The following is a 14449-nucleotide window of genomic DNA, read 5'->3' as shown; positions in this document are numbered from 1 at the left end:
GCTGAAGTTGGGAGAATAAATGATTGATTTTGAATTTCAAAATAGCTGGTAAATCCCCATTGATTAAGAGGAGGATCTATTTCAGCCCTTTCTAGGTGCCAGAACAACAATTCACTTTTTTGTAGTATGTTCAATATTTGCAATGTTTTGATAACAAAAATTCCCATAGAATTTAATTTAATTTTTAAATTCCCATAGAATTTTATTTTTAAAATATCTGCAATGTCTTTATATTAAATAAAAATTATGTAGATGTTAATGACAAATATATATTTTTTTAAAGTCTGATATTCAATTAAAAAATACAAAGAAATTCATTTATACTTTGAGCATCAGGGTCATTCAAAAGCCAGTTGCCACAGAGACAGACCAAAGCTTTGGCACATCAAATATCTGACTTAGTCTTAGAGTCGAATTTCATGGTGTGTTTAGGTCATAATTCCCTCTTCCACAGTTGCCAGGGATAGCCGTGAGTCACTGCAGCTCATGACTTTTTGCATTTTGCTGGTTGCAGGTATACAGAAGAAAGAGGAAACCTGCTGTTGACAGGATTTGCGTTGGCATTCCTCCTGGTGAGGTAAAGGCACTTTATCTATATTGTGTTTGCCTCTGTTAATTCAGACTGCCTGTCTCTACTCCAGTCAAACAACAATGTCTGTAAGAAGTTAAAAGTGATTTAAAAAGGCTACTCCATTTATATCTATGTGTAGCAGTCTGTCATTGAAAGTTTGAGGGCCCCATATATCAAATGGAGAAGGAAATGGCAACCCACTCCAGTATTCTTGCCTGGAGAATCCCATGGACAGAGGAGCCTGGTGGGCCATGGTCCATGGGGTTGCAGAGAGTTGGACACAACTGAAGTGAATAAGCACGCACGCGCACACATATCAAAACTAGTGGCCCCATGTATCAACAATTTTGGATAATCTCAGACAATTTAAGAAAGGTAGGTTCATCTAGAAAGTGATTTTGTGATCCATTCAAGATGATAATGAAATTCAAATAGATTTTTAAAAAGATTTTCTCTTTATTTATGTTTGTATTCTTATACGCCCTTTAGCAAGATTCGATGGTGAAATTTGACTTGTTGACTTTCATTACTGTTTTTCACTCATTAACTTTGGCTTTAACTCAACAACTCAAAGAATATTTACAAATACATCCACATTTAAAATGGTTCCATTATAAAATGTATGGCTCAACATCCATATGACTTCTGAAAACCTGGAAAATATTTTACTCTTCATTAAGAGTCTTTGGAAGGAAAGTTATGACCAACCTAGATAGCATATTAAAAAGCAGAGACATTGCTTTGCCAACCAGGGTCCATCTAGTCAAGGCTATGGTTTTTCCCATGGTCATGTATGGATATGAGAGTTGGACTGTGAAGAAAGCTGATCGCCGAAGAATTGATGCTTTTGAACTGTGGTGTTGGAGAAGACTCTTGAGAGTCCCTTGGACTGCAAGGAGATCCAACCAGTCCATTCTAGAGGAGATCAATCCTGGGTGTTCATTGGAAAGACTGATGCTAAAACTGAAACTGCAATACTTTGGCCACCTCATGCAACGAGTTGACTCACTGGAAAAGACTCTGATGCTGGGAGGGATTGGGGGCGGGAGGAGACGGGGACGACAGAGAATGAGATGGATGGATGGCATCACCAACTCAATGGACATGAGGTTGAGTGAACTCTGGGAGTTGGTGATGGACAGGGAGGCCTGGCGTGCTGTGATTCACGGGTTCGCAAAGAGTCGGACACGACTGAGCGACTGAACTGACCTGAACTGAAGAGTGACATTTTAGGATCATGTTACATAAAAATGAAGCTGAGGTGACTATTTATGAGTCATTTATATTCAGATTTTTAGTAGTTTGCTAATATTACTGACCCAATCATTTTCAGTGCTTTGGACTTCTGGGTGTTAATGGAGCTGGGAAATCATCAACTTTCAAGATGTTAACGGGAGATACCACTGTTACCAGAGGAGATGCTTTCCTTAACAAAAATAGGTGAGAAAACAAGTCTGTATTTTTCCACAAAGACTTTTTTTAAACTTTATTTAAATGAATATATTGTGATTTTGTTGATATAACAGCACTGTATAGTTTCTAAAAATGTTGAAATGTAGTAAACTCTAAAGATGAAAATAAAAATCCATAATCCCAGTACCTACAGATAACGACTGTTTACATTCCCTTTTAGTCTCACTTTATTATTTTAACAGATTTATTCAGGTATAAGTTATGTACCATACAGTTTGCTTGTTTTAAGAGTATAATTCAGTGACGTTTAGGCAATATGCAGTTTTACAACCATTATCCCAATACAGTTTTACAACATTCCCATCAACCCAAATCTCTATTTTATATACACATGTAAATATATTATAAAATTGAGATTATATTAGATCTAGATTTTTAGATTAGTTTTTTTGTTGCTAATGACTGTATGATGACTATTTCCCAATGGGTTACATATTCTAAGATGTAGAATTTTACATTGCTACATAAAATGCCTCTATGTACATGTACCTGTAGTTTATTTCACTATTTCCTTATTGTTGGACATTTATTTCACCAGTTCCTGATTGTTGGATATTTATTTCTGTTTTTCACTAAATATGTCCTTGTATTCATTTTGATTGTTTCATCAAGATAAAAGGTTATATACTTGTGAAATTGCCCTCTAAAGCTTATGCCAACAATGGATGTCACCACTGGGCTATTATTTGAGAATGCAGAGATCACTGAGCAGTCTGATCTTAAGGAGTACAGTATGCCTACAGTACAGTCCTGCTAGGCAACCTTGAAAGTGAAACCCTCGAGCATTCTAAATATGTGGAACTTCTCTGGGCTGTTTATATGGAGAAATGGTACAAATCTGTGGCTTTCAAACTTTTTGATCATGTCCCATAATAGCAAATAGATTTTACCTCTCAGTCAAGTAAACGCACAAAAACATGTAAACAGGCATACAGCTTAAATCATTTTGTAGAATACTACCTACTTTTACTGTTTGTAGTGCATTCGATATTTCTTAATCCACTCTCTGCCATGCCATTTTAATAACGGTAGTTGTGACCCACTAAACTTATTTCATAACGTACAAATGGGGGATGACTCGCAATTTGGACAAAGCCAATAAAATTGAAAACATCAAGGAACTTAATGTACTGATGACTTTTCTCTGCATCTTACATTTGTTTTAGTAACAGTGTAAAGGAGGTTTAAGAGAACAGAATTTCTAGAATAGCAGGCCTGAAGCTACATACATGCTTCCCCAGGTTTGTTTCTAGTACCAGGCTCCTGGGGTATATAGCAGTAGTAGCAATAACTGGTCCAAACTAAGGTTCATCACATTGCCTGGTTCTGAATACTGCTATGGGCAGTGTAGCTGTGAGGTCTAGGCACAGGGTCTGTGAGCACTTCAATTCTGGAAAACACTGGACCTGGGCCTACTAATTGATGTACAGAGAGGAATGAATACTGCTGATAGGCCGAACCCATGGCTGTCCAGAGCTGACTGAAATGCAGCCATCAGACTGGATGTGACACTGAGCTTCCTCCTACACCAGGGATCCTTAACCCTAGATTGGCTTCAGGAGGCCTAAAAGCTGCCCCAACCAGTACATGTAAAATTGTGTCTGTAGTTACATTTTTTGTTGTCATCAGGTTCTCATCATGAAAACCTTCAAAACCAGGGGAGTTTCTGGGTTGAATATTTAGTAGGACTGTGGGGTTTGGATCATGCTGTGGCCAAGTCAGTGTATAGGCAGAAAAAAGCAGAGGGAAGTCACCCAAATTGCTGGGCTTCCTCTGGCTTAAATGAAGCAACAGAGCACATGGTGCATATGACTGGGCCACAGAATCAAGTCAGGAATGGACACTTCATGTTAAAGCCCCGGATAGCGTGACTAAGATTGTTGATATAGATAGCGCCGCAGTTGGGGTGGACTTGGGAATTCTGAAATGGGATCAAGCCTGCAGATTGAGGTGTTGGGGGAACCAGGGGCAAGGACTAGGCAGGACAGAGGCAGGAACCCTGACTTCCAGGAGGGGCTGGCATCCTGAGGGCAGAAAGTCTGTTCCTTGAAGCTGTAAGCAAGTATGCTCACTGGTCTGTTTGTCATGCACAAGCACACTGTATAGAATGTTAGGCAAGATGGTCTGACCAGAGTACCAAAATGCTTAAAAACCTGACCAGTTCTGTTTTTCTTTGCAGTATCTTATCAGACATCCATGAAGTCCATCAGAACATGGGCTATTGCCCTCAGTTTGATGCCATCACAGAGCTGCTGACTGGAAGAGAACACGTGGAGTTCTTTGCCCTTTTGAGAGGAGTCCCAGAGAAAGAAGTAGGCAAGGTACTGTGGGCACTGGAAAGCCAGCCTGCCCCCTTTGGCATCTTGACAGCCTACCTTATGGCTGTGACCTTCACACATGGCCATCGGCTTCAGGCTGTTCTTCCTTATGGATGCAGCGACAGGAAGTGCTGGCTCTTTGCAGCTACTTTCAGAGTGGGAAGTTGCGGCAGTGGGGTAGGGATGGGAGATCAGGCTCACTCTGGAAGGCAGAGAGGGAGTGCTGCTCCCTGTACTGTGGGCATATCCAGGTCACGATCATATAGAATCTGGTCCTACTCAGTGAAAGAGTTCTCACACACAAGTGTAAGAAAGCATGATAAAATTACCAAACCCAGTCAAGGCACTTTTTTTTATCACTCTTAGGTTGGCGAGTGGGCGATTCGGAAACTGGGCCTTGTGAAGTATGGAGAAAAATATGCTGGGAACTACAGTGGAGGCAATAAGCGCAAGCTCTCAACAGCCATGGCTTTGATTGGTGGGCCTCCAGTGGTGTTTCTGGTGAGTGGGACTGAATGGAAAACCCTGTTCTGGCCTGAATGGAAAGCATCTCTAAAGTCCTGGATGTCCAGGATGTGCATGACTGGCTCGGCAATAGCAAGCCCCACCTCACCTGATGAGGAATCGCCTCAGAGAACCAGAGGGAAGCTCCCCATCCCTCTTCATAACACATATGGGTTGTATCTGCCTTGCTCTCAGATGTTCCACAGGGGGAGATACTCCAGGGACCTTGTTTCTCCGGCATGGAGAATCCCAACAAGTGTTACTGAGGCCGGATGTAGGATTTAATTTTCTTTGGACCATTCTGTATGCCATCTATGTGTTCATCCTCTGGAGATGGAGAATGTTGTTACAGCTTCAGGATTCCTAAGTAGCACCTTTGAGTCACAGTTCCTTAAATATGGATAAATGGAAAACAGAAGATCAGACCAACAGTGGCCCTTGACCTTTTTCTTCTGTAAAGGAGAGGGGCACTGAGGTTATTACAGGAAGAAGCCATGGACTGAGGCTTTAAAGTTATCTAGAGTGTTTAGATTTAGAATTTGTTTCTCTAAGAGCAGCAAGTCTAAGATCATAGCATATGATCCCATCACTTCATGGCAAATAGATGGGGAAACAATGGAAACACTGACAGACTTTTTTTGGGGGCGCTCCAAAATCACTGCAGATGGTGACTGCGGCCATGAAATTAAGAGATGCTTGCTCCTTGGAAGAAAATCTATGACCAACCTAGACAGCATATTAAAAAGCAGAGACATTACTTTGCTGACAATGGTCCATCTAGTCAAAGCTATGGTTTTTCCAGTAGTCATGTATGGATGTGAGTTGGACTATAAACAAAACTGAGTGCCAAAGAATTGATGCTTTTGAACTGTGGTGTTGGAGAAGACTTTTGAGAGTCCTTTGAGAGGGAGTCTCCCTCCGTGAGACTGCATGGAGATCAAACCAGTCAATCGTAAAGGAAATCAGTCCTGAATATTCATTGGACTGAATTCATTAAAGCTGAAACTCCAATACTTTGGCCACCTGATGTGAAGAAGTGACTCTAGAAAATACCCTGATGCTGGGAAAGATTGAAGACAGGAGGAGAAGAGGACGACAGAGGATAAGATCTTTGGATGGCATCACCGACTCGATGGGCATGAATTTGAGTAGGCTCCGGGCGTTGGTGATGGACAGGGAAGCCTGGCGTGCTGCAGTCTGTGGGGCTGCAAAGAGTCAGATACAGCTGAGCGACTGAACTGAATGGAACTGAAGACCAGCAAGTAGAGTATAACAGGCTAAGCCAGAGTGAACTAGAATAAAAAAAAAAAAAAGAAATTTATTCAGTTTTTGAACTGACTTCAGTAGCATTTCAGACAAAAATAATTTTTAGTATATGCTTGTTAGTCATGAAAAGAGACTGAAACTAAATGACTTTTTCTTTTCCTTTCTGTTTATTTGGAGAAATTTAATTTCACAAAAATTAAATTTGAGTTTTCTACTTCAGTGACAGTTATAAAAGTGAGCTGGTTATAAACAAGTATGAAATATTCTTTTATGTAAGGTCTGGTTTTTTGATCCATCAGGAAATAAATAGAATGGTAAGTTAAACCTTAGGCTATTTCTAAAATGCTTCTGCATTTAAGACCAAACCTATCTTTGATTTTTTTCCAACACATAATAAGACTTATTTTATTCTGTTTACAGGATGAACCAACCACAGGCATGGACCCCAAAGCCCGGCGCTTCCTGTGGAATTGTGCCCTAAGTATCGTCAAGGAAGGGAGATCAGTAGTGCTTACCTCTCACAGGTCTGTAGTGAAGAGTTGGCTTGATTTCGTTGTTGTATAATTTTTAGGTTTTCCAAGTAGTATATGTGATCACTGTGTGAAAACAAAAAACACAGAAAGGCAAAGAAAAAAAAAAGGTCACCTGATGTATCACCAGGAGACAACTATTATTATCACTGGGCAATATATCTTTGCAGAGTTTTCCTCTGCAAATCTATACACAGTGTATATGTTTTTTTACAAACAGAAATGCAAACTTTGGCATATATACGAAGTTCTTTTTCACTTAACAATATTGAGAACAGTATTCCAAGTCAGTTTAATTTAGATGTGTCATCATTTCTTATAGCTAAATAGTATCCCATTAGCTTATACCCTAATTTACTTAACCATTCCTCTTTTGTGTAGACACTTGGATCATTCTCAGCTTTTTCACAATTGTAAATGACAGGGCAGTGAGCATTATTTTCCCTACATCTTCATGAAATTTCTAGCGGGATGCAGTTATACTCTAGGAAGCTAAGAATCTGTTTCTTTGAAATGCCAGATGTCATGGTGATGTTCTGATGGTTACAGGAGCATCTTTCTCAAACTAAACCTCATTCTGTTTCCCCACAGTATGGAAGAATGTGAAGCTCTTTGCACTAGGATGGCAATTATGGTCAATGGGCGGTTTAGGTGTCTTGGCAGTGTTCAACATCTGAAAAATAGGTAACAAAGACAATTTCTTTGCGATCCCACATAATGAGAAATTGTGTATTTATTCTTTTGTGAATGTATACATGGTGGTTCTAAACTAAAGGGCAATAAACTGAACAAAATGGTATAGAGCAAAGAATGAGGACTTTGAAGTCCAGAAGAGCTGCGTGCAAATTCTCTTTACCTTTTACTGGTTGTATGCACTTGGGCAAGTTATTTAACCTCTCTGAGAATCAGTATTCTGGAATAGCTACTTTCTGGTTTTGTTATAGAGACATAATGGGAAGATTTATATGTGCCAGTAAGGTTGGAGTATAGGCTTTGAAGTCAAACACACCAGTTGGTTTGACTGGTGTTGGGTCCACACCCCAGCCCTACTGCTTTTGAATTTTTTATCATGAGCAAGTGACCAGCTCTCTAGATTTCAGTTTCTCTGTAACATCTCACAGGTCCAAGTGTGGATTAAATGAAGTCATGTCTAAAGCACTCGGCAAGGCAGCTCAAATAGAAAAGGTATTCAGTATATGACAACTGGTTCCTTTTCTCTGAAACTGATTTCTGGGTCTGGCAGGGACCCCTTTCTCTTTCAGGACCCAAGAGTTAAGTATTCTTTTGAGAAGTTTCCCCAGAGTCTTCAATTTGATTTTCTTTTTCCTGCTTTCAGGATTATTTTTCTCCCTGCTTTTAGGATTTTCTTTTTCCTGCTTTCAGGTTTGGAGATGGTTATACAATAGTTGTACGGATAGCAGGGTCGAACCCTGACCTGAAGCCTGTACAGGAGTTCTTTGAACTCGCCTTTCCGGGAAGTGTCCTGAAGGAGAAGCACCGGAATATGCTGCAGTACCAGCTTCCGTCTTCACTGTCTTCCCTGGCCAGGATTTTCAGCATCCTTTCCCAGAGCAAAAAGCGACTCCACATAGAAGACTACTCTGTCTCTCAGACAACACTTGACCAAGTAAGCTTTGAGTGTCAAAAGTAGATTTGCTTTTCAGGGTGAGATTCCTCCCCCTTCATTATGGGCCCTAGAACAGTATAGATTATCTGAGCATGAACTCCTGATTGTCTACTGTTAGTTATGCTTTTTACCTAAACTCCCTGAATCTGAAAAGGGAGATGATGCTACTGATTTCATAGGGTTATGAGAATAAATTGTCATACTAATCATAAAAACTGCAATTTATTGAGTTTCTGCCATGGGCAGGTATTAGGCCAAGTACAGTATCGCGTTTAAATTAAATGACATCAGGTATGAAAGATATCCTTGCACTTAGTAGATATTTAGCAAATGTTAGTTTTCATCCCCCTTCCCTTTAATCAAGTCTGTATGAGTCAAAGTAAATAGATGATTGAGCGGTTGGTTGATTTGGAGGGGCAATATGTAAGGACAGTTTTTTACTTTTTTTTAATGATTAAAGCTTTTTCAATCATTCCTTTCTCCCTCCTACACAAAGTTTTCTAGTTAATCTGTTTATTCAGTCTCATATTCTTCTATATGACCTAATTTCCACATGGGGAAAAGTGCAACTTGAATAAAGAGAGAGCAAGTTAGAGGTGTTTATAGTGGTCCGTCTTTATTTTGACAGGTATTTGTAAACTTTGCCAAGGACCAAAGTGATGATGACCACTTAAAGGACCTGTCATTACACAAAAACCAGACAGTAGTGGATGTTGCAGTCCTCACATCTTTCCTGCAGGATGAGAAAGTGAAAGAAAGTTATGTATGAAGAATCTTGTCTATATAGGGTGGCCGGAAGAAAGGAACTAGACCTTCCTTTGTACCACGTGAAGTGTTCCAGAGGAAAGAGCTAGAAGATTTTGTGGGAAGAAGTAAACTGGATACTGTACTGATACTATTCAATGCAATGCAATTCAATGCAATGAAAACAAAATTCCATTACAAGGGCAGTGCCTTTGTAGCCTATGTCTCATATGGCTCTCGAGTGAAAAAGACTTGAATTTAGTTTATTACCTTATACTCATGTGAAACTCTAGTATGGAACCCAGTGGACATATGAGTTTGACATACTTTTTTGGTTCTTTTGTATTCTTACTGGGGTTGCAACAATAATTCATCAAGTAATCATGGCCAGTGATTATTTCTCAAAATCAAAAGGCATGCACATGCTCATTCATTATACCGTGCCATGCCAAGAGACTGGCTTCCCTGTGACATAGCCACTGCTGGCAATGAGTGTGCCAGAATTACTAGTGCCAAGTTTCTCAGAAAGCCTGAAGCACCATGGTATGCCTTGCATACTTTTGTGAAAGCTGCGCTACTCAGTCTGTTGACATCATCAAATACGAGGTGATGAAATGGTGCCATGTGTGGGGAAAGTCCTGCTTTGATTCCCTCTTTGAGCTGCTCTGGTGATGGTGACATGCAAACTGCATGGTGACATGCAAAAGCAAAACTTGGTTTCATTGTTGTCCCTTGCTTGGAACCATGAGTCTCTAAGATTATCTTTCTGGGACTCTAAGTATACTTAGATCCAGGTAAGAAGCAAAGAATCAGCAACCACACTGTTGGGGCTGCAAGCTGGGGAGGTCATGGCATGTGATGAAAGAGAAGATGATGTATTTGGAATCAAGGGAGGTCTGTGTCCATTTGTCCTGCTTGTCTACTAACACGGTACAGTGCATCTCAAGATCTTGTCATTTGACCCAAGCATAGTATTATTTCTGGCTTTTTGAATTAATATAGAATATGAAAAAATGGAGTTGTATTTTGAGAACAATCTTTGTACTTTTAACGTTATTTGGAATTTTAAGTTCTATTAGTGACTTCTGAAAACTTAGAGTGGCCTCTTTGTAGAATCCTATGGCACAGAGGAGTATGGCCACACTGGCTTGCTAGCTTTAATTTTTCACATATGTTTGCAAATGGATTATCTGACTAATGCCTAGTGACTTGAAAACAGTATGATGGCCAAGATCTCATGACAACATTATATTTAAGTATCTTTAAGATCATTAAGCATACTTTTTAGTATCAGCACATTAGTCAAGTATTCTTTGAGTGTGTGTTATAACTGAGTATGGATGGATGGCGTGGGGAGAAATTAAGTTTCAGTAGATTTCCTGTGCCATGTTCATCAGATAACTGGTTTACAAATACAGGTTTTGTTGTGGTTGTGGGAACCCACTGAAAGAATATTGGGCAGCCCACTTTTTGAAAATAGCAACAATGCAAAAGTCAAGAAAGTTTATGTCATAGGGTCACAAGATTAGCTTCAAAACTTGTTGAATAACATAAAACTTGTGCTTATGGCATTTAGTACCTTTGAATATTGGCTTTGAAAATCTCAGATACCTCATTCTGACAATCTCAAATTTTTTATCTCTTCAGTCACTATCATGGGAAAAAAAACAGCAAATGCCCCCACATGAAAACTATTTCAGACTTTTCCAAGTCAGTTTAATTGTTTTTAGTCAGTAAACACTTGTTAAAAATAATGTTATCTATCTTGAGACAACAAAATTATGAGAAATACTGTTTGAAGTTAAAGTGATCTTTTAGTATCATTACTAATATCTTTTCCTTTAAAAAAATTAGATATTAATTCTAAAAGTACAAGATTTCAGATCTATTCCAAATGTACATTTTTTCTTTTAAAATTTACTGCATGCTATCATGCAACTTGTTGCTTAGAGAAAGAAAATGACCTTTAGAGATTATTGCCAATATTTTCTAAAATGATAAGTAATAAAGACATATTGCCAATAATTATTGGCCTAAACTCATATTTTCAGCTATCTTTAATGATATAAAAATTCATAGAATGATTGTTTCTCCTTGTTTAGTATTTTCCAAAATCAAGCTTCTGCTAGATCCTCCATTTCAGCAGAATCATGTCCTAAATCTGTATTGTATTAAAACCATGAGCAGCTCCTTTTTTTTTGATTATTCTACTTCAAGGCCATATTTTAAAAAATCAAAAGATACTGTGAACTACTTTGAAAAATGCAACATTTCAATATAGATTTAAAGGCTACCTTAAGCTAGAAACAATCTTCAGCTACTCATCTACTTCATTAGTACTGTTATTAGATATCCAAATTGCAGTCTTTAAAATTTTTCTGGGTAAGCCTAATTATAGTAGAGATTTTTACCAACTCTCTGCTCAGTCAAGTAAAATTTCTATATCATCCCTGTGGAAATGTAACCATGTGAGTTTAACAAAAAAAATTGTTTTTTAAGTGTTCAGAGATTTCTGCTTTTGCTTCTTTTGGATACCTGAAGCCTTATTAACTGTGAATATGAAAAAATACAAAAGAAAACAATAACAAAGCCCTCTATACAAAAATACCCAGCATAGATCATTGTTAAAAAACCAATAACGAAACCTCAAACTACTGTATTTCAATATCTGTACTGAAGGCATATGCATTGTGACTATTAAATATTGCACAGCATTCACTGTATAGTAATCATTGACTAAAGGGATTTGTCTGTTTTCTTCTTTTGGTTGTATATATCAGGTAAATTTTTTTTTCCAAAGAGCCATGTGTCATATTATATTGAACCACTTTGACATTGAGATATTAATTTCTACTCTTGTTACCATTTACTAGTAATATAGTATTATAGAAATATTGTTCTAATTCTCTTCAGAATTGTTGCATCCCTTTTTATAGAATGTTTATACTTCCATAAGTTTTAAGAATTCTGTTCTCCCTTCTTATACCCTAGGGTGAAAACATGTTTTTGTGCTTTTTCTTTATCATTGACCCTTCATTCCAAGCACTTTATGCTGTCTGTAATGGGATCTATTTTTGCACTGGAATATCTGAGAATTGCAAAACTAGACAAAAGTTTCACAATAGATTTCTAAGTTAAATCATTTTCATTAAAAGAAAAAAAAGAAAAAAAATTTTGTATTGTCAATAACTTTATAGAAAGTATTAAAAAAGGCATATTTCTATGTTGTTATAAGTCACGAAATAAACCTATGATGGTTCTGTTGTGGTCTATACTAATTTATTTTCGTGCATTCATAGCACCACCTACTGTTAAAGCTTATAAAGTCATTACAGAAGTAAGAAGTGTCTGCTTGGAGAAGGGAAGATACTTGGATCAAAAGCAGAAATTTAGAAAAGACTAAATGTCCTGTTAATCACAAGAGAATCAAGAGGACTACTTGAAAATAAAGGGTGTTTCGAACTTTCATGGTTCAGTTTAAGAGGCTTTAAGTGAAAGTGAAGTCGCTCAGTTGTGTCCGACTCTGTGACGCCATGGACTGTAGCCTACCAGGCTCCTAAGTCCATGGGATTTTCCAGGCAAGAATACTGGAGTGGGTTGCCATTTCCTTCTCCAGGGGATCTTCCCAACCCAGGGATCTAACCCGGGTCTCCCGCATTTTGCTGAATGATTATGAAGCTGCAGAGATCTCTACAATTACTCTGTAGCTAAGCCATTTAGTAAAAACTTCATTGCTTCACTTGATACTGAAGAAGCACAAAGGCAACAAAATGGAGCTTTTGTTTATTCAACCAAAAGTACAAGGACTGTCACGGGTGTACCCTTTGTATATAAACATGCTAATGTGCACATTGAATATGAAAAACCGTGAGAAGATTAGCTACCCTTTTCAAGTGTTTTACCGTGTTGTCAGATATTTCATTTAATCCTCAGAACCTGCCGTATGAGGTAAATAGTACCATTTGACATAGGAGTAGACTGTGGCTCAGAGAATACGGAACTTGTCCAGAGTGACACAACTAGTAATTAGCAGAGGATTCTTTTGGTGAAGTTAGGTATTCAGTTAAAATTGTCCTTGTAAAATCACTTCAGTCTCATTCTGCAATAACATAACAAATATTTACTGAACATTATCATGCACCAGATACTCTTACAGTTCTGGGAATACGGTGTTGAGGAAGACAGGATTCCTGCTCTAATGGACTTAAATTTCACTGAAGAAGTTATTATCACAATGGATGTGTGGGCAAATAAATGTAATAGCACTAAGTGCTAAGTAGAAAATACCATGTGGTGACAGAGAGGAGTCAGGCTTCTGCGGAGTGACATTTAAGTTCAAATGTAAATAAACAAACAGGAGCCAACATTTGAAGGTGTGTAGGAAGAATGTAGGATGAGATGGTTGGATGGCATCACCGACTCAATGGACATGAGTTTGAGAAAACTCCAGGAAGTGGTGATGGACAGGGAAGCCTGGTGTGCTGCAGTCCATGGGGTCACAGAGAGTCGGACACAACTGAGCGACTGAACCGGACTGAACTGAGGAAGAGTGTTCCCAGAAGAAAGAACACTCTGTGCAAAAACCACTAGTGGGAAAGAGCTTGGCGAATTGGAGAGAATTCTAGTGTCTCTGGAGTTATAGGGGATGGAATCAGAGATGGTAGGAACCAGAACTTGTGGGGCGTCATCGTCCAGGTCTTTAAGGTACTTGGATTTTATTATGAGTGCAATGAGGAGCCACTGGTGAGTTTAAACAAGGTAGTGGTTTGATCCAATCTTTGTTTCAGAAAGAACTTTGTTGGTTACATGGGAAGAAAGGACAGGAGGCGGGGTGGGGCTCAGTAGGAGATGATGGTGGTTTGGACCAGGATGATAGCAACAGAAGGAGGAATGTTGACACTGAGGATCTATTTAGAGATACAGCCAACAGGACCTGCTGACAGGCTGCATGAAGGAGATGAGGGAAAGAGAGAGATCAAAGTAATTTCCAGTTTGCCAAACGAGGTAGTTGGTTGTGTTCAAAAGGCAGTTGGTATTTCAGTCTGGAACTCAGGGGCAAATATGGGAAAAAAGATAAAAATGTGTGAATCATATATATGATTAAGCCTTGGGACTGAAGGAGCTTACCTGGAGAGAAGGAAGAGAACATGCTTGAGGTCTGAGATGCTACCCACATTTAGAAGACAAGCCAGCAAAGAGAACAGAGGGACTGGCCAGTGAAGAGGATAAAAATCTAAGAGAAAGATGTGAAGAAGTGAGAGTTTCTCAGTTGTGTCTGACCTTTGAGACCCCATGGACCATACAGTCCATGGAATTCTCTAGGCCAGAATACTGGAGTGGGTAGCCTTTCCTTTCTCTAGGGTATCTTCCCAACCCAGGGATTGAACCCAGGTCTCCAGCATTGCAGAAGATACCA

General features: G+C 38.9%; 1 protein-coding gene across 1 annotated transcript in view; it reads left to right on the top strand.

The window, feature by feature from the left end:
• The window catches only part of ABCA1 (ATP binding cassette subfamily A member 1), a 140489-nt gene extending 128196 nt beyond the window's left edge, over nt 1–12293 (top strand). Inside the window, exons 43-50 of the mRNA XM_088838222.1 lie at nt 515–577; nt 1905–2011; nt 4224–4365; nt 4729–4863; nt 6553–6656; nt 7254–7346; nt 8046–8289; nt 8918–12293. Of these exons, the coding sequence (XP_088694348.1) occupies nt 515–577; nt 1905–2011; nt 4224–4365; nt 4729–4863; nt 6553–6656; nt 7254–7346; nt 8046–8289; nt 8918–9058 (1029 nt within the window). The 3' untranslated portion in view covers nt 9059–12293. The remainder of the gene's footprint in view (nt 1–514; nt 578–1904; nt 2012–4223; nt 4366–4728; nt 4864–6552; nt 6657–7253; nt 7347–8045; nt 8290–8917) is intronic.
• The last annotated feature ends 2156 nt before the right edge of the window (nt 12294–14449 follow it).

The sequence above is a fragment of the Moschus berezovskii genome, chromosome 7 (assembly GCF_049115385.1).
Source record: "Moschus berezovskii isolate FMDL1 chromosome 7, NW_MosBer_1.0, whole genome shotgun sequence".
Lineage (NCBI taxonomy): Eukaryota > Metazoa > Chordata > Mammalia > Artiodactyla > Moschidae > Moschus > Moschus berezovskii.
This window is presented reverse-complemented; position numbering and strand designations above follow the sequence as displayed.